General features: G+C 41.3%; 3 protein-coding genes across 3 annotated transcripts; 1 reads left to right on the top strand and 2 right to left on the bottom strand.

Annotated features, from left to right (window-relative positions):
* Positions 1-3,090: 3,090 nt before the first annotated feature.
* mtfr2 (mitochondrial fission regulator 2) lies at positions 3,091-6,397 on the bottom strand (the record flags this gene model as incomplete). The annotated part of the gene is made up of 7 exons (XM_083898541.1): positions 3,091-3,144; positions 4,279-4,462; positions 4,831-5,152; positions 5,241-5,449; positions 5,537-5,661; positions 5,753-5,857; positions 6,326-6,397. The coding sequence occupies 7 exons, from the start codon at positions 6,395-6,397 to the stop codon at positions 3,091-3,093; spliced, it is 1,071 nt and encodes a 356-aa protein (XP_083754667.1).
* A 1,517-nt stretch (positions 6,398-7,914) lies between these two features.
* On the top strand, positions 7,915-9,928 carry armc1l (armadillo repeat containing 1, like; the record flags this gene model as incomplete). Its single annotated transcript, XM_083898919.1, has 6 exons — positions 7,915-8,067; positions 8,375-8,466; positions 8,566-8,749; positions 8,856-8,972; positions 9,308-9,382; positions 9,486-9,928. 6 exons carry the CDS (start codon positions 7,915-7,917, stop codon positions 9,678-9,680), a joined length of 816 nt encoding a protein of 271 aa, XP_083755045.1. The 3' UTR covers positions 9,681-9,928.
* Positions 9,929-11,177: 1,249 nt separating this feature from the next.
* Positions 11,178-26,742, bottom strand: map7b (microtubule-associated protein 7b; the record flags this gene model as incomplete). Its single annotated transcript, XM_083898759.1, has 20 exons — positions 11,178-11,603; positions 12,116-12,297; positions 12,388-12,505; positions 12,613-12,646; positions 12,739-12,789; positions 12,870-12,974; positions 13,057-13,228; positions 13,296-13,446; positions 13,529-13,767; positions 13,917-14,050; positions 14,573-14,745; positions 15,638-15,757; positions 17,184-17,279; positions 17,804-17,914; positions 18,273-18,374; positions 18,766-18,883; positions 19,553-19,716; positions 20,453-20,530; positions 20,651-20,815; positions 26,574-26,742. The coding sequence occupies 20 exons, from the start codon at positions 26,740-26,742 to the stop codon at positions 11,593-11,595; spliced, it is 2,493 nt and encodes an 830-aa protein (XP_083754885.1). The 3' UTR covers positions 11,178-11,592.
* Between the last annotated feature and the right edge of the window lie 174 nt (positions 26,743-26,916).

Genomic DNA, 26,916 nt, shown 5'->3' with positions numbered 1-26,916 from the left:
TAACAATCGTGCAGATTATGCAGATAACAAACTTGGGTTTTTAACCACAAGATGCAGAGGTGGATAACATTTACATTGCAAGAAAAAGGTACACTGGACTGTTTGTCTATATTTTTGACTCACATGTCTCTAATTAGACCACAAACAAACAACGTGACTCTGAATATGTCTGAAAGGAATGCGTGAGTGCAATAAAATGAACAAAAGGTGTGTTTATTTTTTAAGAATAGCCTCATTTTCCACCAGGCAGTACAGCACAGTTCAAGTATTCTCTATTAAAGGTCATCACTTTAAAAAACAAAAGTACATACAATTATCTTCTATTCATGATTGGCACAAAGTTGCACGGTTAAATACGTATACAATGTGGTATGAGGTATTTGGACTAGGTTTATGTCAAAAAGTAAAAGCAAATATGATCGATAATTTATTTTCTGTGAAATGTATCGTCATATAAACGTCACTAAAAGTGTGTGCACCATCAACTACGTGTCTAGAGAACATCCGTTGGTTGTGGGTGTTCTCACTTACAGCGCAGTTTCAGGGGTGAACAAAAGGTCATATGTCAGTCTATCATCTCTGAGCACACACTTGCCTTTCCTTGAACACTGAGATCATCTTTGTACTTCAGGCGTCGTTCAGAACAACAGGATGGATCCTATTTCTATTTTGTTAACTCCTGGTTCCAAATGCTGGACCAATATGATTTGACATGAAAAGAAGATACTTTCCTTTCTGTAAAGTAAAGGATCTGAAGGAAAAAAAAAAAGGTATGGTGTTTTAATGGCTCTGTGGGGAAACTTTGTTAATACACGTACATTCATGTAGAGCTCTTCTTCTATTAATAATATTATTATGTATAATATTATAATATGTTATTATTTTTTAACAATCTTATTTCATGAGGGAAGTTTAGGAAATTTTTTCCTTTGACAAAAATGAAGAAAAAAACCAGGCTGCACAAAGATATTTTATGTTATAATTTAAATATGAAATTCCTAAAATTACTCAAAATTTGAACATGTGCGGCAGTAATACTGCATACAGTGCGCATGTACCTACGGTGCGCGTGCATCTACGGTGCGTGCGCACGCACCTACAGTAAAGATAAATAGAGGGAAATAAAATGGCCGATCGAGTGAACCATGTAAGATTTCTAATTTTACGCTTAATTACATTAAATGACCTTAGCATGTTGGTAAGTTTAGTGCAAGCGTTTTGTTGATTTGAAGTTGTCATTATTTGACTGAAACAGTTGATTAGCTTTGTGTATTGTTTTTCTTTTTATTCATTAGTCATTGTTAGCATTGGTAGCAAGCAGCAGGGGAGCGTTTTTAAAATGGCAGCCTTTGAAACAGGACTGTTTTCATGAAAGATTTTTATAAAACTTTTTCCAGGATCTGAAGTTGTCTATCGAGTGTGTGGACGCTGCTGATGTGTTATCTGGAATCGTCGTCTATGATGATGTAACATTTCATATTACTTAACGACCAGCTATTTGAACATTTGCATTAAAATTTGAATTTAACATGTGTTTTTATGCAATGTTATGTATTTAAATGCATTGTATTGAGTTGTTTTTTTTGTTGCTTAGCCCTCACAGGAGCCGGCCAACAACGATGGACAAGGCAGTCGCAGGTCATTTACTGTCAGGTGAATTACATCTTTTTAAATTCAACATATGAACTTACTGATTTGAAGTTTCTGCTTTACTGCAGGTCTGTGACAGCTTTCCAGCTTTCATATTCCAGCATCCTCATAGCCGTTTTCCCTACTATGAGGATGATGGGTATATTACAGAGTCCCAGGATTCGCCAGCAACTGACGGAGATCCAAACCCTAGGTAAAAACCACATTCTTTTTTTTTTAACTAGAAAAGGGAATAATTCATATATGACTGTTTTTTTTTTTTACATTACATTATTATTCATGTTTCCATTACAGCTACATGTTGTACTAGACATCCTGAATATGTATAATTAAGATATAATGCTAATAAGACAATAAATCATTCTCTTGTATTTTCCACAGTCTGCAGCAGGAGGTTGAAGAAGAGGAATAACTAAAAAAAAAAACAAGCATCAATATTGTTTTGATGATCCTATGCAAACTTTATATAAAGTTTGCCCTAAAATAAAACATGAAAGACAAACGTGTTTTTCCGGTTGTTATTCATTCACATACATTTCTACAATATGATGAAAACAGAATCATAAGAGGTGAACGAGTCGATCTAAAAACGCTATTCAAACTGCTCAGCCACGTCATTCTAGTAATTGACTTTGACTATGTCTCATGCCTGTAGTGTTCTCTCAGTATCAGGTGTTTAGTGAAGAGTAAAGTTAATGTTTTTAAATCTGCATCAGTTATATACGCCGGAGAGCAATGACAAACACACACAGTGTAGACGTAGCATCTGGGATTAATGTTAAAAGATTTCTTCCTCTTCTTTATTGCGCCAAACCAATGCTTAGCTCACCTATTTTTTTTTTTTTTTAAAAACGACCCTGAACCCAACAGTTTGAAATGACATATGCACACAATACTGTACACTCACGCTTCTGCAGCAGTTTGAACATCAGTTCAAATGTAAAAAAACAAACAAACAAAACATCAACATCAACTGGATTTGGACACAAACTGAAGTATCAGGAAGCACGAGGAGGAAAAGAAAACGTACAGTGCACTTGACCCTGAAACAGCAGTTGCATAGATTGGGACCATCTCAAAACTCATTGGTCGTTTCAAGGCCTCACAAAGTGAATTTAGAAACACGAGGGCATGCAGAGAAAAGCTACATTACATACCTGCTTAAATACATCGTCTCCTTTGAAAGGAGCTTCACACACAAAGACATTAACATTGACAATGAAATCCATAAAAAACTCTGATTTACACAAACAAAACAATGATACCGTCCGTGCATTAGCTTTTACAAAAACATACATTTAAATATCCCGACAAAGAAAAAAAACGTAACAATTTAAGGCGCCATATTCACTGTGAGACAAAACACTTGCATATAAAGAAAAGGCGAGGGCGCTGTAATGGCTGACAGGCGCTCTCTCATTCTTTCAGGTCAGTTCTCATTTAATAGGCCAACAGGCTGCGGCGTCCCTTACTGCGTCTGGTGAGGTGAGGGATCTGGAACATGAAGGTTCAGCAGGTTAACAATCGTGCAGATTATGCAGATAAACTTTTTTTTTTTAACCACAAGATGCAGAGGTGGACAACATTTACATTGCAAGAAAAAGGTACACTGGACTGTATGTCTATATTTTTGACTCATAGATCTTTAATTAGACCACAAATAAACAGAGTGACTGTGAAAATGTCTGAAAGGAATATGTGAGTGCACTGAAATAAACAAAAGGTGTGTTTATTTTTTAAGAATAGCCTCATTTTCCACCAAGCAATGCCGAGGAGTTCAAGTCACCAGGGTGCAGTTTGGAATGTACACTTGCATTTCCAACACCGGGTGTGCGGGCTAGATAAGTAAATGACAGAGTGGAGCTCAGCAATAAATATTAAGAATAATATGAAGACGAAAAATGTGACACAGTGAACAAAGGGCCAGGATGGTGGACATTCTTGCTTCTTGGTGTGCTGCTATTTATGAGACGACAAGCTTAGCTTTATGCATGGAAAAGCCCCTGTTTTTCATAATGTTGCATGCAAGTGATAATTCTTGGTAGAGATAGACCGATATGTTTTTCTCAGGGCCGATACTGATTATTAGTAAAGGAGGCCGATAATCGATATTTGGAGCCGATATTGGAACTGAACAATTAATTGAAATTATATCGAAATCGCAATATGGCCTACAATTTTCAAATCGCAGGAGGTGCGAAGATGTGTCAAGTGAAGAGATGTTTTCAGATTTCTCACAGATCTGCACAAATATCAGACAATAATCCTTTTACATATGTTTTTTGAATTAAAATTGGTAAAAAAAAAAAAAAAAATCACCATTCCCTCGGATGTCGCGAATCTTATCGTGATCGCAATTCCTGTCAAAATAATCACAATTAGATATTTATTCAAAATCGTTCGGCCTTAGCCGGCTGATGCTGATAATCGGCCCGGTCAATAATTGGTCTATCCCTATTTCTTGGGTGGGTGGATACAGCTTGACCCTGTACCCCCAACAGAAGGCTGCCAAAAACCGGGACAGTATTGATTCTTTTTTGTCCTCTTCTAACTGTGTGATGTACCACACTGGTCAAAACTCTACCACTTGGTGAAAATGGGGCTTCATATGTAAAAAAACAAACAAACCTTGGGTGTTTCAGGGCTGCCGAAAGGTGAGAGTTCAAGTGAATTCTCTTTGTCAGACGAGTTATTGTGGTGATGCTTGGCAAACTTCTTCTTTAGAGCTTCTGCAATGAGAGCCGCTGGGTCATTGAGCAGCGCTGCTTGTCCCTTACTGCCTCCCCTACATACTGGTGTGCCCCCAGGTGATCTGGAGGAATAAGAGATATTTTGTAAGAGGAGGAAATTTACAGAGCAGTAATTCATACCACAACGAATTACATCTTGAAATTACCACCAGAATGGTGGTTTTTGACAACATGTTAAATAGATAATATAGAGAGTAGTCTTTCACTCTGCAGGTATTACCATGGCAACAGACTATTTTACTCAGTGAAAAACAACAAAAGTCTCTGTCTAAAAATGTAAAACGTACTAAAATTAATCAGTATGGAAATACGAGAAAATAAACGAAGGTACTGGCATAACTGAGGAGACAGTTGGACTCGGACGTTAATATTAGTACAACTCAATCATGCATGCTGACACACTTATATTCTCTCGATATTGACGACCTACCTCTCCACAGAGCGCAATTTCACTTGAGTCAAGTCCTTGAGAACATCCATCATGGAGGGGAACCCTTTGACTTCCAAACTCCTGGGGTTCGAGCCCTGGGACTTGCGGTGACCCTTACCGCCGTCTGTGTCCTTGTTCCTGCGTTTGTGGATCAGCTCCATTACAGATAAAGTCTCAGTGGAGGAGCCAGGGCAGGGAGGAGGAAGTGGAGGGGGTGGTGGTGGTGGAGGAGGAGCACTAGCGCGTGGTGTGGAGGTGAGAGCTGGGTGAGGTAGTGGAGACATCAGAGGTGGCCTCGGGCTATTTGGAATTTCTGTCAGACCTAAAAACACGTTGAAAGACAAAAATTATAATTCTACCTGAAAATATCAACTTTATTGTACAGGTAGAAAAGTTCAAATATTGTGTACCTGAGGCCGAAGCAGAGGTTACAATCATAGCTATCTGAGCTCGTAGTTTGTGCAGCTCATCCTCCAGTGCTGTGATCTTCTTCATGGCATCTGCATCAACCGTCGATTTCACTGGTCTGCCTCCTCCCTGGATTTGAATCCTGGTGGGTCCCGAGGATTTCACCACCTCTCGATTTACAGCACTCTGCTTCTTTGGCGGTAAATGGTTCCTGCCAAAGGACATTTCACCATGTCAGGACAGTCAGAGGGGGGGTGTAAATGAGCAACAATCATTCAATACATGTCTACATGCTTACCTGGTCTTGGCAAAGTGCTCCCCTTCATCCTCTAAGACCCACAGTATGTCAGCAAATGAGGGGATGTTAGGCTTTTCCACGTTGACATCAGCACATCCATGGGGCTTATAGTTGAGCAAAGGGATCTAAGGCAAAACATAGACATTTATTAACACTGTTTAAATTTAGATTTAGACACTTTTCAGCTTATTTAAAAAAAAAAAAGTTGTAGTGCACCTGAAAGTGGATACGTGGAATTGGTGTCAGTGGGAGATTTGTCCCAATCATCCGCACAATGCTGCGATATTGACCGCACAACTGACTGTCCCACACTGGAACCAGCTAAAGACAAAATAACAAATGTGGCATCAGAAATGTCCTAAACAGCCCCACTACCTCTCTCAAAAATGTCTGCACCAGAGCAGAAGAAAACAGCAGGTCTACAGTGGAGATATCTAGATGGCTGAAGACAGAGAAGATGTCAGATCAGATAAACTGGTGTGGATAATAAATAATCCTGGACAGGGAAGCCAAATAATAAAGAGCTTCAGCCACGGTTATTTAACTCTCTCTCTTGTACATGTCCTCAGTGGACATTTAATGTACACTTTACAAATAATTATCTGCTGCTACTCAGAGCAGACACACTTTAACTTTCAACCTCCACCTCTTGCTGACAAGTGAAAATTAACCAAAATAGGTTTGAAGTTTTATTCAAATCAAACACACACAATGTGACACCAAACATAAATGCATAAATGACAGATGCACAGTCACGAACACAATTGTAGCAGAAGAAGTGTGTCTCACCATGTCTGGAGGAACTCCAAAGTACTCCATGACCATGTGGAACACATGCAGAACATCCTCCACTAAAGACATTGGAAAGACTTTGTCCTGCACCAGCTGACAACTGCAAAGCTCCAGTTTCTGCTGATGGACTTGGTGAGAGGCCAAAACAGGAAGGTTGTCACTGAGTCACATACCGGGCGCCTGAAATGAATCCAAAGACACAAAACTCAACAACGAAAGAGAAAAAAATGACAGTTGGCACTAACCTTTAATCTAATATACATTATAGATAACAAAACAAGAGAAATATATTAATGTTGCTATGGAAATAATTCCCGGTTTCCAGATTCAGAAAAACAGCTTCTTCCTGTGTTTATTTATGCATTATTGATGGAAGCCAGTGAATTTCCTTTTCACATGAGAATAATGACAATTGATCTTCTTGATTCTGAATATATTCGTTAATTAATCCCTTATTTCTGAGCATAAACATAAGACTTCCGGTCTATGCTTAATTTAACTGTCCTTAAATGTTGATACACAGCTGCAAACATAACTCTATCGACCCTGTTAAGTTTCAGAGCTTGATATGTTTATTTATTTATTTATATTTAAATAATAATATGAACAGGATATTTAAAATAAACTCTACGTGGCCACTTAAATCCATTATTTTGACTTGGTGTTATCTCTCACACACAATGATGCTCAGGGAGAACAGGCAGCTGCCTGTGTCTCTGGATGCTGACTCTGCTGCTGCATCAGCCTGAAGTTAATGGTTCACACTTCACAGTTTCTGTGATATATTTTTCCCACAGAATGAGAAAAACCTTCGGTTTACAGCAGTGCAGGGGACGTGACTAACTACCGCACAAGCGCCGCAGTGAAACGAAACGTGCAAAAGCAACAGAACACGCGACAGAAGCGGGAAACACAGCTGTACTTACCTTGCACTCGTTTTCTTGTCAAAGCGGGCATCTGTCGCTGTGTGATATCAACCACAAACACCGTCATAAAACAAGAAACACGAACTATAATCACAGAAATAAACGGACTTAAAAACACTTCTCTTGCTCACGCGCTCGCTCACACAAGAACTATGTGAAGTCAAATAAAGCTGGAGTAGTAAGATCTTCTCTGATTGGCAGCTGAGAGCAACTGAATGCGAAGAACCAATAGGCGGGACTGATGGAGATGCGTGGGCTGCGGCCGAGCGGCCAATCAGGTGTCGCGAAAACGGAGCACCAAATTAAATTTGTATTTTTGTCCACGAGCTGGTTCTCCTCTTGAGTAAGTAAACCGAATTCAATTACCTTTATGGTACATTCTTTGTATCATACACGCATTTATAATGTCGTATGTGTTATTGTTTCGTGATTTTGAGTCCAAATGTTACACCAAAACGTATAAACTCGTCCTCGCTGTTAGTTGTTCCGCTTTTCGTTAACGTACACAAAGTAGTTAGCCTCTTTGGCTAGCAACGATGTTAGCATTAGCAAAACATGCTAATTATTATTATTTTTTTTAAAGGGTGCAGTTCTATCGCTGTATATATCCAGAGTATTACGACTAAAGTTGGCTGCAAATGTCTGGTTCAGTTTACAGAGATGATGGACGCGCTGTCGGTGGTGAGTCAGCTGCGGGATCTGGCGTCGGAACCGCAGAATCGGGCGGTGATAGTCCAGGATGAAGGCTGTCTGCCCGGACTGGTTCTCTTCCTCGACCACCAGAACAGCGAGGTTCTGTTCGCAACTCTTCAGGTGAGTGGGGGTGTTAGCGTGGGTGCCTCCATTCAAGATATACTGGTTCGATTTAGTGACCTAGAAGGCCGATCATGAGCTCACACTGTCCTGACATTATACCAGAGAGCCGACAAGAAGTTGCCTGAAAAAATGTCCTTATTGACTTCTGTGGTCATTTGCATTCACATACACATTCTGTAAAATGTCTGGACTTGAGTGTATGTCTGACCACAGCTCTTTTTTATTGCTTTAGTAAGAACAGGTCGAATATCAAAACAAACGTTTGTATATACATCATCCATGTTCTTCCTTTGTATGTCCTCAGACCCTGCGTTACTTGGCTGAGTTGCCTCCCAACATCCCCACCATGGCGAATGAACTGGGAATGATGGTGAGCCTGGAGAATCTTATAGGAAGGTGAGATGGCTTTTACTCTTTGCAGTCACGTTTGCTGTCATGTGAAAGGTGATGATCGGAACCTGGCATCATCATCATCATATATGTTTCTCTTTTCAGAGAAGGACTGTCAGTTGACATCACAGCCTTGGCTCAGGAGGTGTACGACATTCTGTGTGCACCAGCTAATCCAGTACCTCGCACACCGGAGCAGGAGCGGAGAAAGAAACCACAGTTTTTTATCAACTCCTCCAATAAGAAGGCAAAGTCGGTCACTCTGCACATTCAAGGACTGGACAGCACAGTAAGTAGGCTGGATGATGATAATCACACACACCCATGTGCACACAAGTGTAGATATAAATGTTGTTTCCTGCTCTGAACTGAACAAATCTCCCTCTGTTACCAAGGACCAGCGAGGTTTGTGTGAAGAGGCTCTTCTGAAGGTCAGAGGAGTGATCAGCTTCACGTTCCAGATGGCTTCCAAGAGATGCACTGTCCGAATCCGCTCTGACCTTTCTACTGAGGTAACAGACACAAAAATATGCATTTAATGATTAGGTGGCTCATAATTCAGGCTCAAGGAAACGGTGCATCTTTTCTGATTGATGACGTCCAATAAAATACAATACAATTATTGTATTTTCGATGCTAGGAATGGAGCTTTACAGGTTAAATTGTTTTATTTGTGGTGTTAAAGGTCAAACAGAAAACACTTAATATTAACAATTTGAAACTTTGTATAGTTGGGGTGGTCAAACACTTCATTCAATAAATTGATTATCTGCCAGTGCTTGTATACTGAGACAGTTGAATGGGAATGTACTACTGACTGTCTTCCCCGATCTTTCTTCATTTGCAGAGTCTGGCATCAGCCATCGCTGCCACAAATGTGTTGTCGGCCCAGCAGGTGGTGAAGAACGAAAAAGGAGAAGAGGTAGTGAGCACTGAACACTCAAATATTCCCTTCATGTGGCTTTCCCAACAAGTTGTTCATCAAGCTAAATGATCTCTCCTCTCCTATTGATTGCTTCATTCAGGTTTTGATCTCTCTGAACACATCTGGGGTGAAGGTACAGCAGAACTCTGCGTTGCCAGACTACCTCCCAGAGGAAGAGGAGAGCCCCGAGAAGGAGGTCGACCGAGCTATTTCCCGCACCGCGGCGAAGGAAGACGCAAGCGGAAGCTGGCTTAACACTGCCGCCAGTTTCCTCACGAAAACCTTCTACTGGTGAAACTTGAGCTTAAACCGCTCTCTGCTGCTGTTTATCGGAGTGAGCACACCACAGGAACACATCCTGACTTTATGTGCATAGTCACAACTTCACATACTTGCCATCAGTTCCTGTGAATAACTTAAAATATCATCAACTCTCAAAAGCACTTGAGATTTTATCGAATATGGTCTATTCTACTTTGAACTGAATGAGACAAATGTTAATCTGTGGTGTTTATGTTCCTCTATTCTCAAGTGTAAATATTTTTCTTCCCTCCTTTTTTATTATGTCCTATTTTCTCTTTCTGTGTGTTTTTAGCCTTTGCTAATTGTAATAGATGGACATGTGTTTCTGTCCTTTAAAAGAGTCAATAATTAAAAAAACAATTGTACAGCCACATCAGTGAGTAGGTAATCAATTCAAAAAGTTTAATTTTCTTTTCAAACAGAACAGCTGAACTGTTGTACAAAGATTTCAGATTTACAGTGGTTCAAAGATCTTCTCCTCTGAAGTAAAGGGCTTGTTACTTCTCAAGTCCTCACGGTCAGTCTTAGTAAAATATAAACATTTATACATCATTTATATAGCTATGTGTAATATTCTAAACAAGATTTCGCTCGTGTTACAGCAGGTTTTTTTTTCGCAAGCTACGTCAAGTTTCATTTCAAGTTAAATTTCATTTGTGGTGTTGCAAAAGCTTTGAGAACTAAATGCCAAGTGTGCTGAGAATTGGGTGAAAAGTGAGGCTCATGCCAGTGCTTCACTTTAATCCCCCTCACACAGAGATTGAGCGTGTGGCCAGACTATCAAAGCTCATACAGGGAATGCATATTTTAATTTAAATCGAAACCAAGAACAGATCTAAGTTCTTCCCACAATGTGGTAAGGCAAATGAATTTCAGAATTAGCAGCATTTCTTCATAACAAAAAAAAAAATCTAATTCATGAAATTATTTCAAAATTAACATCATTTTGTACTTGCTTGTTCAGAACAAAGGACAACCTCGGTCCACAGCTATGATGAGGTCAATGCAAAAAAAAGGGGTGTGACAGAAGTTAAGGATGCTTTTTTTTGTTTTTATCTCATTCTCAACAGAAAGTGAAGACGGGAAGATGAGGAAAAAACAAAAACACATTTCAAATTTACAGAAATGAAAAAACAAACAGTGGTTTACACCCTAATTCTCAGGTGTTTGACAATAAGGTATTTTTCATTATGTCATTATTTAACTTAAACTCCATGACACTGCTGCTGCCGTCTCATCTGAAGAATAACCTCCAGCTTTAAACACTGACGACACAGTGGAGTATATTTTACACGACATGAACCTTTACTGTAGTCTTTATACAACATCATACAATGACATCAATCCTTCGTCCCCATCTCTTCTGTGTTATTTCAGTCGAGTATGTTAAACATTCCAGTTAAAGCGAAAACACACATTAATGAAACCTAACCTGTGGTACTGATTCACATACACACACATGCGCGCACACACTTCAAGTATTATGACTAATCTCATTTACGTTACCATTAGTCCTTCTCACACACTTATACATACCATGCACACAGTCAGATGAGATGTCCGTTTGTCCACTGGTGACTTCAGAATCGGGTGTAAGATGGAGGCTGAACACAAAACAAACAAGTGACCAAGTGTAAACATGGTCAGAGACAGAAAGTCTGTCTGTTCCACAGAGAGCGGTGTTGAAGGGAGAAGTAACGTCTGCTCTCTCTGGAGAAGATTTAGTTTCATCTTTGGAGACGCCATCTTTGGGACATGGCTGTGGTGCTCTGCTGTTGTGGGCGGGCAAGAAAATAAACCTCCGATGGTGCAGGTTCCTCCTTTGATTCAGTGCAGCTGCTCCGTGTTTCTCCACCTTTTTTCCTGTCTCACTAGGTGTAGAATCATCTCGGTCACACGATGAATCAGGCGACATCTAAACAGAAACAAAACATCAGTTGCAGTGAAGACTGGGAAGAGTAAAAGAACCACCTCTTCAAAGGCATCGAGAAACCTTCTACTTTGTTAAAATTGTGTTTTTTAAACTGTCCAATCTGCACTATATACTGTAGCACATCAGTGATGCCATGTCCACCAAAACATGGACTTTAAACCTGGTAAAAACCCACATCCCAAGTGGCCGCAGTCTTCCAGTTTAAAAGGTGAGTCTCACCAAGAAGTAACAATTCATTGAATAGCCACTAGGGGGCAATACTGCTGGTGTATGCTATATGGAGTCAACAGGAACACGCCTGGGAAACATTTAAAAGAGGTGAAGGCCTCTGTAGCTATTCAATAAGAACATGACGTCCATTTAGTGATTTATGTACCCATTTAGGGAAAAATAGATATTAAATCTGACATCTGTGACTGACAGTCTTTGATAGGAGGAAGAAAAAGGTGGAGGACAAAGAAGCAGAGGAGAAGCAGAGTGTGTTGCTCATTGACCTGGACCCTGCTGAGCTGATATATCCTCTATTCCACTCAAAGGTTTTAGGAGACCGTTCTCCCTGAAGGCTATGACAGGAACTCTCTCCTCCTGCTGAATGTGCTGCTCCTCCTCTCCCTCGGGAGGTGACAACCTAGAATGTGAAGGCAGGACAATCACCTCCTCAAACTCCCCATTCTCCCTGGAATAAAAAGGAAAACAGAAATGGAAGAGGAGTTTTGAAAATGTTCTTTTAACAGCCTCATTCATGATGCAGGCACTACAGCTGTACCTCTGCCCAGGAGGGCTCAGTGCTGCAGTGCTGGGGTTTGTGTTGGGCTCAAGTTGCCGACTGTTGCTGTTGCTGCTGTGTAAAGGTGACACCGTCACTGCAGGTGGAGCAGGAGAAGCTGATGATGAAAAGAGACCAACACAGTTGTCAGATACAGGCACCAAAGCTACTCCAGACCTGTTTTATTATTATAAAAGATTGCACACAGGGATGAAGCTTAATTACCTGTGTTGTCTCCATTACTGCTGGGAATAACTTTCTAGAATTGGGGAAACGACAAAAAGAGACTGAACACAACTGAAAAAACAACACAAACTCGACAAAGAGTTTGACATTTCCTCTTGTCTTTACCTTCTCAGCTGTGTCTGAACGTCTTGTCCTCTTCATGATCTCGTCCAGACGCTGACGATTAGGAAACAAAAAGCTTTTACGTGCACTGCACACGAGGAGAATTATGATAATTATGCGTGTGCGAAATTCACCTTCTTTCTCTCCAGTCGTTCAGCCTCCTCTTTCTGGAAGTGTTTCTCTCTCTGCTGCCGCAGCCGCTCTGCCTCCTCTCTCTGTCTGGACTCTTCTTCCTCTTTCTGACCAACAGACATTCAGACACACTCATTATCTATTGTGAGATTGACAGATCGCGAATTACACGTTGCTTCCCCCCTGTACGGTCCCTCTAACCTGTTTCTCTGCCTCCTCCCTCTCTTTTTGAAGTCTCTCTTCCTCCACCTTCCTCTCTTCCTCCTCCCTCCTCCTTTTCTCCTCCGCCTGCTGCTGAGCCTCCTCCTCTCTCTTCACTCGCTCCTCGGCCTTTCGGCGTGCGATCTCCTCTCTCGCCAACCTGTATGGACACACAAAGTCAATGCTGCACCTCCACTTGCTCTGTAAAGATCCTGCACATACTCTACCTTGCTTGCTCCTCTTGTACCCTACGCTCTTCTTCCTCCCGCTCCCTCTGCTCACGGGCCAGCCGCCGTTTCTCAGCGAGGATACGACTCGCCTCCTCTGGATCTGTGGTGCCTGCTGAAGGCTTCTGTGCTGGAGGACTGCTTATGTTCTCTGAAGGGCATTAAGTAAAATTTAATGAATGAAATGACTGATGCATGCTGCATAATTATGCTTAATCAGTGTGGCAACTGACCGCTGGATGCTGCTGGTGCTGTCTGCTCATTTGATGTCCTGTTCTGACCCAGCGGTTGAGGTCGAGGCTCAGGGGGGCTGAAGACCCTTTCTTGCTCCTTCTCTTGGCCTCTGGTGGGAGTTGGGGAGCGGGGACTGTCAGGTGTGATTCTTACAGGACGAAGGTTTCCCGTGTCTTCTGCCCCTGGGGACTTAAGCAGCTTGGGGGTTGGAGGACGCGCTGGTGTCTTCTGCGGAGGCCTGTGTGCAAGAAGAGAGGCTGTAATTAGCTACAAGTGTTGTCACCACAAAATGTCATTCTCTGGACATTTTTCACAGTTTAAAAGCACCACAACCTGATCAAAGAGTTAAACCCAGTTCCTGTTCCAAACAAACCATAGTTCTCCTACCTGCCAGGAGAGGGCACTGTCACTTTCTTTTTGCCTATAGAAGAGGAGTGTTTGTTGGGGGGAACCATCATAATGGGGGCCAGTGGGAGTGAAAGGTTGCTCCACGACTTCCTGACGTTGTCACGGTCCTTTCGCTGTTGGTGGAGGAGAAGCCACTAATTATTAAGATGATGATTCTGTGTCACTTAACCAGGAGACAGGTGAGCAACTGATATAGCATCACTGAGGTAGCATTGTCTATATCAATACACAGCTATCAGGTGGTTGAGGCATTGTCCAGATCTAGGTGCCCTACCTGGTGACAGCAGCAGCAGAAGATGAGTAAAAGGATTAGACTCAAACAACCTTTTTATTGACCACATATAATCTCTGACCAGCCAAGTTTAACAAAAAACCCTCATCAAAATATAAAGAAATACTAATCAACTCAATATCTTTATATCCATTACTTTAAATTAAAGAGCAAATGTGAAATTAACCCCCCTCAGTTAAACACTGAAATAAAGATAATATAGCACATGTTATGTCACACAAATGACTGCATTGTACTTGGTATGAATGGAAAAACAGGATATGACTACATAAATGATAGCACACTGCCACACTGTCCTAGATAACCAGCCGAACACACGTGTGCCAATTGTGCCATGAGTTACCTGTGTGGTTCCAGTCGTCCTCCTGCGTGGGGTGGTGGAGGAGGACGAGGCCGCCTCCCTGCTGAGGTTCCTGTCCTGGCTGCGGCAGTGAGGCAGCGGCTGAGCCTGCAGAACCTTGAAGGACACGGAGCCCATCGGGTGGCAAGACACTGAGCGAGGACACACAGGCATGGCTATGGTGACGCATGGAGGTGGGAGGATTTTTGGGCACGGATTTGCGGAGGGTAATGGACCAAGACAATGTGGGGATTTATGAAACAACGGAAGAGTCAGGGTGTGATAATCAGAAGCAAGAGAGAAAGGAAGGAGAAGGATGTGAGAGAGAAGCCGGGGGGTTTGGGAAGAGCAGCGAAGGTATGGTGTTGGTGAAAACAGAGAAAGAAGATATTAGTGCAAACACTCTTTGACAATCAAATTAAAGATGTCATTTAATGTGTTTTTTTTTTTTTTTAAGAAAACGGTTTAGTGTGAATGATCAGAAATGGAGAAAAAGAAAAACTTACAACGTATACAATCTTAAAAAGATATACAAGTTGTGTGATCCCTGCTGTAAACAACCCCAGTGTTGGAAGTATTTCAACTTAGTCATTCATGCAAAACTACAATTACCAGAATCAACACCACATAGCAGCTTACTAAGAAACAGGTGCATTTGCACATCAGTGCAGAAAAGAGTAAAGCAACAGCTTTAGTGTGAGTAAAGTTGATGAGGAGAGCATGGGCAGGAGTATGATTATTCAAAAAACACAGAATGAACACAAAAGACAGAAACAGGCCTGAGTTTCTGGGAAACAACAATATGCTCAAAATCACGACGTAATGCTTGACCCCACAACTCGGCTGACCTCCAGGGAAACAAAGAATGGCATCAGTATGAGAATACTTCCTAAATAGCTTACTTGTGTGCCTGTCGCAGGGTGGTGAGGAAAGTTTCAGACAGTATAATGCCTTAAACCTGACCAAATCTCATTAAAATACGTTTGAGCACTATGAACAACAGTGATGTATAATTTGGTGTGTCACTCACACACAATATAACGATGGGTCTTAAATGAGGGATGTTACCTGTTTGCTCTCCAGACAGACTCATGGCACTGCGACTGCGGGCCAGGTAGGAGTGTGTCGGCTGCTGCAGGCGATTCACCACGTTGCTTTCCCACGGCGTCAGAGGGAGGCGACGCGGACCTGGACGCACATGACACATTTGAGGTTCGACAACAGCCAAAGCTTTTTTAACCTACCCACTTATTATCCCAAGTAATCAGCCAATGCAGATTATAATGGATGCTTTATTATAATTATTTTATATTGCTTCCCTCGCATTGGACAACTGTGTAGGCGACGGCGTTTAAAGCGTCTTAAACATGCACAGGCTGTTTTGTTACACCTACACCTGCATGCACCACAACAGCATGAAGCGAAGCCCAGACCAGAGACAAACACAGAGGAGAATATTTCAACTAAAAACAAGGCAAATTACATCTGCAATTTAAACCTTTAAATTAATTATTCAAAATGCATTTAAAGTTTTTAAAGCATGATACTTAAAATATTGTGGGTAACACCTTACATAACAGAATGGAAAATGATATGGCAATAATATTGTAATTCAGGGGTGATATAATAGTAATACTATCTGCTATCCCCAGCTTGGTAATAACAATGGTAATATGGAGAATATATACCATAAATACCATCTTATTTTATAGTAAAATCCATGTAATAGCTTGGCAATGAGGATTTCTATAGACTACCATCAGTGTAATAGCTTCACATGAGTGTTTGTGAATTACCATATTATAATCCTCCTTTATCTCCCACACACTTGGTTATAATAGGACTACAATGGTATTACCATCATATTACTTCCCAATTACAAAATTATTACTGTTTTGTAAGGTGTTACCAGTATCTGTCCATGCAGAGTCCCTAGCACCTGGGTAGGAATCATGCAAATTAAATAATCCTTTTGGTGTCCTGATTTGCCACTTAGAAAACAAAGGAGAGTTTCTCAGACAAAACATGCAGCATTGCTTGCTCTGCTAATTATGCAGAATACAGAGGCTGCAGGGGATCGCAGTGAGCAAAGATACAACTGGGCTGGAAACTGAATCTCTAACATACACTGCTCTGTACTAAAGCAGAATACAGGGAATATGTGTCGTTTCCACAGTGTCATTTTATTTACACATCAGTCCCACTGTGGAAATGCGGGTGCCAAATTTTCAGCTGGGATAAAAAAAAAAAAAAAAAGTTCCCACAAAAACAAAAAGATTATCCCACAGAGGATTAGAGAAAGAGGGTCACGCTAGAGGGTGAAAAAAATCTTGATCCCTCTGATGAAACACACGCACATACTGTACTACAGTATGTTCTGTTAGATGAGTGTGTACATATTATCAAAAATAATCTGACATCACATCAATGTAAAGATCAAGACGTTCATATCAAAGGTTAGTTTTCTATTAAATGTCTGGTTCAGCCACACAACGTTCACATCTATTATTATATAAACAGGTTCCAACCCACGATCTGTTTGCTGTGCAACCAAGTTTATAGCATAATACAAAAATGAGCGACCAGTTGACAAAAAAAAAATCCCAGAAAACACCTGTGCCTTTCTGCAGGGTGGTCTTTCCCTGGTGCAGGCGGAGATTGGACTGAGCTTTGTTAATGACAGGAGAGGAGGCTGTTCTCATCTGTAAGCCTGTCAGAGAATACATGACTAAATGTTCAATGAAAATACATATATATATATAAATATGTATTTTAAGGAATTGGCTGATATTTTGAGAATAATGTTTATTTCCTTAATAGATGAGAGGGTAACAGTTAGCTTGGTTGTCCAGTGGTAACAAATCCAACCTAACAGTACATCGAAAGTTCACGTAATGACACATTATATTCTATTTGTTACTTACAGTGGTAAGTGGTTTTTGGAGTTAAACTTCAGATATAAGACATTATTTAATTATCTGTAGAGGTGCTGGTAGGTTATTCTGTTACCTTTGGACAGCGGTAAATTGTTACCCCAATTTCTGGTTGTTATTTGAGCTAAGCTAGTTAGCAGCTTTTGATAGCAAAAGTACTGATATTATTTAAGTGCTTTGTTTTCCCTAAACTTAAGAGAAAACAAAAGTGGTTAGACATACTTAATAATCAACCACACACAGATAACAACATGTCATTAATAATGTCATGAATAGTGTTTGTAACATTCATTGTCATTACCTCTGTCTGGTGAGTGCAGGAGCGTGGCAGAGGAATAGGAGAGGCGCTTGGTAATGACCGGGTCTGCGTGTTTGGATAAATTCACAGTGGACACTGACCGTCTGTCACCATCTAAAAAAGAAGCAACATGACAAAAGTAAACGAATTGCAAACCATTAAAGTCAGGGACTTCACGACAGACAGGGGAGAAAGACAGCTGGACACGGGAAGTTAATCAAGTCTAATTAAATTAGATTAAACAACTACAAATATGTTGTTAGAAATTATATCAAATTAAAGCTAAATGCGTCTTATTTCTATTTAAATAGAATACAATATAACCTAAAAGAGGATTACTACGTGCAAATAAAAACTAATGGAGCCATTCACACTGGTCTACATTTACACTAATGCCACAGTGCACAGCTGCAGTGCTACAGTGAGCAGTCTAACACTAGCCAGCTAACTGGCACACTGCTATAATATTCACATTGGGAGGCCATTCCATATCTGCGGTAGAGACTGAAAGCACTCTGCATGTGCTCCAGTCCAGCAAGGTCGAGTGGATAGAGGAAAGCCGACTCGACAAAACCTGGACCAGGAGGTGGAAGGACAATGGCGAAGAGAAACAAAGAGCAGAGAGGAGGGAGATCCGTGAGCGGGGAAGAGGAAGAGAGGGAGAGGTTGAGTTTGATAATAGGGGAAAACAGAGGAAGAAAGAAAGGGAGGGAGAGGCAGAGGTAGATCAGGGTGTGAGTCAGCAATAACAATAATGGGCAGAGGATCTGACACAAATATTAAAACAGCTGAACAAAAGTGACACGCAGATGCAGGCGGACATATTTACACCAGTCATGCAGTAAGACATCAGAGAGCTGAAAGCACTTATTTCTCAGTCTAATTCCACCTGTGTTTGACACACACACATGCATACACACACACAGTGGTAGTCTGTTGTTAAGATGTGTGATGTGTTGAAGTACCGGCTGGTGTGTTGGGAGTGTTTGTGTACAGAGCCCCTCCCCATGACCAGCGGTTGGGCTTCTGCCTGGTTTTATGGCTTTTCTCCAATGTCCGACGAATCACTGCTTCATGACGAACCTTTGGTGAAAATAAGAATGACAGCATTGTCACATAATGAGCTTTTAAAAGAGTGCAGGAAGACTAGAGAATTGAACTTGCGTCTAATGCCCAGAATTGTTTGACCTCATCAGACAACAGTTGAAAGTATGTAGAATACAGGAAATTAAGACACTTTCATGGCTGCTGCTAAGCCACAATTCTTGGCTGTTTCAACATTTTTAAAATACTCCAAACATGTACAGTAAAGAACACTTGTGAGGTTTTCAGGATCTGACCTTTAACATTCCTGGACTGTGTCTCTGATCTCACTTTCCTCAGTGCGCATACGTCAACCGGCTGGCAGCCTTTCACAACGGCTCCTGTTCAGTTGTATACTTTTTAAACGTTTTACTTTATTTCTCATACTTTTTTTTCGTAGTATGTCTTAGTAACTTGTGTTGAAGTAGTTTCCCTCTAAAACATGTTGGTTGAGAGAGTTTTTTCCTTTTTTTTCGCTGCATTTTAAACAATTTCCTCTTATTTCATGACACAGTAGAGTCTTTTTAATACCACAACTCTGTGAAGGCATCAGAATTCTGTTCTGGGTTTTTGAAACAGTGCATATGCATGATTGTGTCTGTGTGTTAATATGAGTCCTAAATAGATCTGCCTGCACAGATTTGTGAACATGAACGCGTCTCTCTGTACCCTGTCCTCCTCCAGTTTCTGCCGCCGTTTCTCGTCCACGGCGATCCGTCTCTTATCCTCCTTTATCCTCTGCTCCTCCAACTTCTTCCTCCTTTCCTCCAGGTGTTTCTCATAGTGCTGCCTGGCTCGCTCCTCACGTGCCTGCCACTGGACCTCCTTGATGGCTGAGGCATAATGGTGACAGTTGATAAAGGTTTGATGCACATTCACCTGAGCCCAGTATGCACAATCACACACACACACACGGCTTATAGCAGCAGTGTAAAGGGTCAGCTGAAGACCATGTGACTAAGCTTTAGCTCTCAACACAAAGCAAATCCCTCAGCCCTTCAGCTGTGGCCAGAGGTACACCACTGTACAGCACTAACTCAGTTTACATTTGGAAAAACATAATTAATTGATCGTGTTAGTCCAACTAAAAGCAGACTCCTAAAATACATGTAAACATGACTGAAATTGCACTAAATCAAATATCTCAAAGTTGGACTAAATCACCCAGGCAATGCGAGGTGAGCTCCTACTGAATGTATACTTTCAGTTTTTAACAGGCTATAACTCTAAAACCCACCTGTGGTACATCATTCACTCACTATGAGCTCCTAAAATCTGTCCCATGGCCCAACCCATTGCATAACATGGGTGCCATGGTTACCGGGGTGACCCCGGCTTTGGCCAGGACTTTATGTAACAACCAGAGAAACAAACCCTCCACTACAGCTACAAACCAAGTTCAGTAGTGATATATGCTGTGGGAAAAAAACCAAAAAAAAAACAGTGAGTGGTGCATCTAAATACCCCATTTATAGACTGATTACACACTGGTGTAGAGTCTACCCCTGCCACACACACACACACACATACCACGACCACCTCCACTACCACACACACAGTTAAACACACCATTCTGTTTCTCACGCTCCTCACGACGCTCACGGGCCAGCCTCTGTCTCTCGTCAATCTTGTTGAAGAGCAACGAGTCTGCGGCTAAAACAACAATTAAAGAGCAGAATAAACTGCGTTTAAAACTGGTGAAAGCAGACAAAATCTATGTTATGTCTTAATTTAGCTTTGTTAAACCTGTAAACCAGAGTGACTTACCCATTTTGGTAGCAGCATTGTTACTGGGGCTGGTGGTGGTGTGGTGATGGATCGAAGCAGGGATTGAGGTTGGACTGGGAGTGTAGATCTGTCCAGAGCCCGAGGAGCTCGGACGGGCAGCAGATGACACTGTGCCATCCTCTGATTTATACTGGGAGTAGGAAACTGAAAGGAAAACAAAGTGGTATTGTTGAAGTTTGAATGTCTCTAATTAAAGATTTAGGTAACACTTTAGATTAGGGAACACATTTTCACCATTCACTATGTGCTTACTAACATATATAAGTAGAATACTAGCCCTTTATTAGTAATCATTAAGCACGTATTAATACCTTATTCTTCAGCAGCAGGACTTGTTCTACCAATCAAGACTATTGACAAGAGATCTTTGTGAATATGTTGCGATATCACTGTGACCTTCACCTCAAACACACCTGATTCAAATGGTCAGCTCGTCAGTAAGCTCTGCTGAAGCATGATAACGACCCATTTATTGGAATCAGGTGTGTTGGAGCAGGGAAACACCTAAAACATGCAGGACAGTGGCTCCCCAGGACCAGGGGTGAGAAACCCTGCTTTAGACCATCAAATACTCCAAGTCTAAGTGAATGTTTATAGCAATTTACTCAAATCATTACTGAGACATGTTGTGAAGATTTGTGACGACACAATGACCTTGAAATTTGATCCCAAAAATCGAATTAGCCCCCAGCTCAAGCAAATGTTTTTGCTAGATGATTTCTCTGTTCACAACATGACGTGACAGTGACCTTGGTCTTTGTCCACCAAAATCAGCTCATCCTTGAGATCCTTCAGTCAAGGTTCTGTGTCATATTTTATGAGATTCACTCAAAATGTTCCTGAGATATCAGGTTTACAAGAATGGAAGGACATCTTGAAATCTGATGCCTCAGGCCAGAACTTTCACCAGTCTGGAGGCATAAAAATGATGAAAAGAGAAGCTGCATAAGACAAACTATGGTAGAGAAATACATCTATAGTAGGTTAACAGTCAGTTCTTATATTTCCAAGCAAACAGAATGGGGTGAAACAACATAAACTGCATCTCTTGTATTCTTAAACGTTTCCAGTGTGTTGCCCCATTGCCAACTCAGCTCATACTATTGGCTATTGATTGATGGCACTGCAAGGCTCAGGGTGACTCAGTAATTTCAGGTCAGCTTCCAGGACACGGACAGAGAGCTTAACATGGGCTTTGTGCACAAACAGATGGGCCTGTCGCAAACCTGCCAAAATCAAAACATGCACCCACCTTTGTGCTTTGACGAAGACAAACTTAATTAGTCAAGGACAAACCATTAAATATAAGGAAAACATTCTGAGATGACTATACGGTGAATCCCACATGGAGCAACAAACAGTCCACAGTAACATACACTGTACAGAGTTATATCACCATTTTAGACAACATACAATACTGATCCTCATTGCATGCAGTGACGTGGAGTCTCCACAGAGACAAATCTGTCCCAGAAAGCTGAAGACCAATTTAAATCAGCCTCTCTGACCTAGACTACGCTGACTAAACTAAGACAGAGTGACTCTACCTGAAATAGCACAAGGCACACAGCCTATTCTGTTTCTGTTTTCCCTACATGAGCTCTTTATCTCTGAATCTATGTTAGATGCAGGAAAGAGTAAACTTCAAGATATCAGTCTGGATAAGCTTTGTCTATTGATTGGACATGCGTCACAATGTAAAGGAATTCAATGATCTGATGCTGACATCTAAGTGTCTGGTACCATGGAGTTCCTGTTAGAGGTCTTGTGGTCACTACAGGGTACGTCTTGAAGGGTAGGGTGATTTGGTGGCACAAAGGGGACTCAGTGTTGTGGCTGATCAGTGCACAGTAGCAAAAATAAAATACCATTGGATTAGATAAAGAGGGAGTAACCACATTTGTGGTGCTCTTCCTGACAAAAATCAAGTTGTTACTCATGTTAACCCAAGGTCAAATTACTAGCTCATTCCTGGCTTTCATCTGTGAAAAGATTTTGCTCAGTCATGGGGATTTTGTGAGAAATGCATTATGCTTTCCACCTACTGCTACACTCGTGGTTTGTGATGCTCCAAAAATGTTTCTAAATGCAAAGTGTTGGTGCCGTTTCCACCCCGTCGTATTCATTATGTCTAATACTAATTCACAAAAGGCGTGCTGAACAAAGACATGAGGTTGCAGGTATTGCATGCCACAGTTTGTGAAGCAGCAATAGAGGACTGCGATCACTATTAACAAGCCTTCCCTGCCTCAGGTGCACCAGTTTTGGAACTGGTTTCATAATGGCTATTGTTATAAACAGGAAAGGTTTGGCTGGGACCAGGTTACAATAATGTGAAGTCTGTCTGCTCCTTCCCCCTAAAATCATTTTATCCAAACAAAAGATTTGCTCAATGAGAGACTGTAAGAGATGAGGATTATGTCATGCAGACAAATATTGAAACAGGAATTGGTGAATAGGCTCCAATAACATAAGTGAGATGAACTCTGGATGAGAGGTCACATGGTCATTATTTAAAAAGGACAAAGTAGGGACCTTGTTCAATGCTAGCTAACTTCTGAGAGTATGATGATGTAGTAGACACCGTGACAGGCCGAGTACGTAACTTCAGTCATGTGGTGACAGGGAAAGTACTGAACTACTTTATTTCATTTGACAGCTTAAACTGGAGCAACCCAATGAAAAGAGCTTGGATAATTCTCAGTCACACAAATAGGGAAAAGCCCGGAACAAAACACAGAGGAAAACAAGAGGGAGAAAAATGTAAGTAGAAAAAGAAAAGGAAAAACCTCCTATTGCATTTACAATAAAAGATGATTCACAATTATTTATAAAGTAACAGTACAGTGTGCAAGCATTAAGCCACTAAACCCTAAAATTATTAAATATTTGTTCAATTTTACACAACTAATATGTTGTACAGTGTAAATAAGAGCAAGATGCCCCAAGATTTTAGTGCATTCAATCAAATAAATAATAAATAATAAACCTTCAAAGACTCAGCCCATCTGTTGCCATTTCTTTATAAGCTCTACCCTAATATTTCCAAAATTGTCAAGAGAAACCCAAGGGTTTAGCAAAATACAAGTTGCAAAAGTATTGAAGTGAATATTACATTAGAAGGGAAAGAAATAGACTGAAGATAATTTATGTTTGGCTCTACGATGGATGTTTAAATCTCTGCACTGGGTTAACAATAGAGCTCAAAATCTGCACTTTGATCCCTCAGTAATCATCATTTCAAGTGTGCTGGAGTATAAAGTGAAAACAAAACTCTACAGATACTTACAAATTGCACTACACTACCCTGCACTCGTCCAATTGATGTTGATTCAGAAATGACAACTGCATGTCTCTGTGCAAGCCATTACCTGGGTTTTGGTTCATGATTCCAGGAGAGAAAGATGCACGATAAGATCACAGTCCATGGTGCACAGAGGGTTCAGTGGTGAGTAAGAAAGAGCAAATGATGAAGATCCATATGAGACAAAAAAAAAGGGACCACCCGAAATTCAAGCGTTACCAGAGTAAAGGCAGGAAGTGAGAAAGAGTTAGAGGTCAGTTGTCAGTGTCAGTGTGAACCAACTGTGTGAGACAGGTTGTGGTGACTCCCCCCCATCCTTTTATTGTGTGTATATGTGTACTCATGTGTGTATATGCGTGTGTTTATAAAAGAGTGAGACAGGAGGAGAGTGTGGTTGTTTAATCTGGCCCTCCCTCCCTTCATGCTGGTGCACACGCCTGCTCCCCACCCCCAATCCATCTACATTCAGATTACATGGTCAGAGTTAGTGATTAATGCTGTGCTGTCTGGGGCCAGTGGGTAGGAGGCGAGCAAGCTGTGTGTCCTCCTGCCTTCACTGCAGCCTGCATGAGAGGATTAGCCTCTGCTAATGCTAAGCTAAACGCTAAGATCCAGCCAGCATAGGCCTTTCAGGACTGGATAACAGGTGAAAAAAAGGGTGGCTGCTAACAACACATGAGGCTGCGTTCATGACAAACAGCACTTTCAGGTTTTAATTGCGCTAAATAAGCTAAAGTGAGTGTCATCATTCACTCCAGTATTTGATGTTTGACAAAAAAGGGCCACTAATAATACTAGAAACTGGTGTCTCAGTATTGAAATGTTGTCATGGTGATATTTTGAGAGGGTATAATATTTAATGATAATAGTTAGGAGTCTGTATACAAAGTTGATTTAAAATAACAAAGGATAAGAGCTTGACAGAGGATGGGTAACTCAGAAACAACTTTTCTTCAAATATGGAACTATCAAAACTATGTGTTGAAGTTTGTTCCATGCATAAAACCCAGTTGCTCCTCACAATAAACAGTATTACAGTTTGAGAGCTATTAGTGCACAAGCAAATTAATTTGCTTTGTTTTCATCAGTTGTTCATCAATGAAAGTTCCAAAGTTACTCTGTAATACTAACCCTAAAACATTGCCCATAGGCTTTTTCTCCCACTCTTTGTTGTGTACTAGGCCTTAAGACCAGGAAGCAATTCAAACAGAGACAAGTTCCTGAGTCCACCTCCCTCTTTTTCTATAGGTTGTTCTGGAAGACATGATCAAGAAAATAGAAAGTGAATGTATTGCTAATTTATACCAGCTGTGACTCGCTGTCCAGCAGACTGACAGATCTGCTTACTGATGCATTAAAGCCACATACAACGCGTGAAGTGGTGAACTGCACATTCACTCATCTGTTGTCCTTGTGTTGACCTGATCGTGCCTCGTCAGCTGCTTTCTAAAATACAAACAAACCAACCCACACACACATCATAGCTGTGCTTTCTCATCAGACCTGACAGACACCCGTCCCTGGAAAGCTGAGTATCTGCACATACACAAACAGCAAGCAATAATGTAAGAACAGTAAAATATATAATGATATGTTTATGCATTAACCAAATACCCATATAATTACTTTAGATGTTTCTTCAACTTTGATTCAGGTGCAAAATCTATTTTTAGGCTGGCTTTACCCGACAATGCTCCCAGGTGAAACAAAATATTTTATCAGATGTGCCTTTAGTTTAGCTGACGCTCCACCATTGCTTTCCCCTCTAAAGGGTTGAAAACGCAAAAGTGTGCTCTGAGCTGCTCACGCTGGCTATCCTACCGTACGCATTGACGTCAAATTCATGTGCAGTACAGCCAAACAACAACAAACATGTCGAATTATATCCATCAGTCGGACATTCGAGTTGCCTTAGCTGATCTGATACCTATCCAGGAGTCATTTCAGCAAGTAAGCCGAGTTAATGTTTTGGTTTTCGACTGTGGGCTACTTCACACTAGTTTCAACGCATGCGCTAACTGCTGGTGTTGTTGGCAGTGCTTCACAGTGCCACCTAGCCTGAGGTAACCTGGCGTGGATACTACATCAAATTTCACACACTTTTGCGTCACCGTGTGCTCGCAGATTTCCACTCAAAGACGCTCTTCTAAACGTGAAATGGGGAATGCAACGCCACTTTTGAGGTTTGTGTTCAGATCGTTGTTGTGTAAAGCTAGTCTTAATTATCAGATATTTATTGTGATATTTATTGATATAAACGGTTTTTACACACACACACACACACACACACACACACACACACACACACACACACACACACACACACACACACACACACACACACACACACACACACACACACACACACACACACACACACACACACACACACACACACACAGACACACACACACACACACACACTCTTTTTTCAATTTATCCACTACGACTCTCCAGAGATTTAGGAAACAACCCTAATCTCCAGATATTAAGGTCCAAAAAAAGCACACAAACGCACACTTTTCAAACAGCCCAAAGTACCAAAACATATGCATCCCCTATGCTCTCCACTGTCACCTTCTCCTTTATACCCCATACCTTTTTTCTTCCTTTTGCAAGCACCTCTCCGCTTCCGTCCCTCATCTTCCTCAGTGATGGTGAAGAGTGCCGGGATGGCTGAGCGGCTGCCTCCCTTCTTCAGCTTCCACTCGCCCTGCGAGCATCCGCCTGCACATCCTCCTTTCCCCCTTCCTTTATTCTCTGGCATCACCTACACTGTTGCTAACTCTTAAGCTCCTGGCTAACTCAGCCACACTCCTGCCCATCCCAACCTCCTGAGGTGAGCAGTGACGGGAAGCAGGTCAGTGATGGACCAGAAGATGATGGTGGATGACGAGGTCACCTTACTAAGAGCCTTGCTCTCTGAGAGGATGGAGAGTGC

Source organism: Microchirus variegatus (genome assembly GCF_963457635.1).
Source record: "Microchirus variegatus genome assembly, chromosome: 12".
NCBI lineage: Eukaryota > Metazoa > Chordata > Actinopteri > Pleuronectiformes > Soleidae > Microchirus > Microchirus variegatus.
Note: the sequence above shows the minus strand (reverse complement) of the source record. Positions and strands in the feature narration are given on the sequence as shown.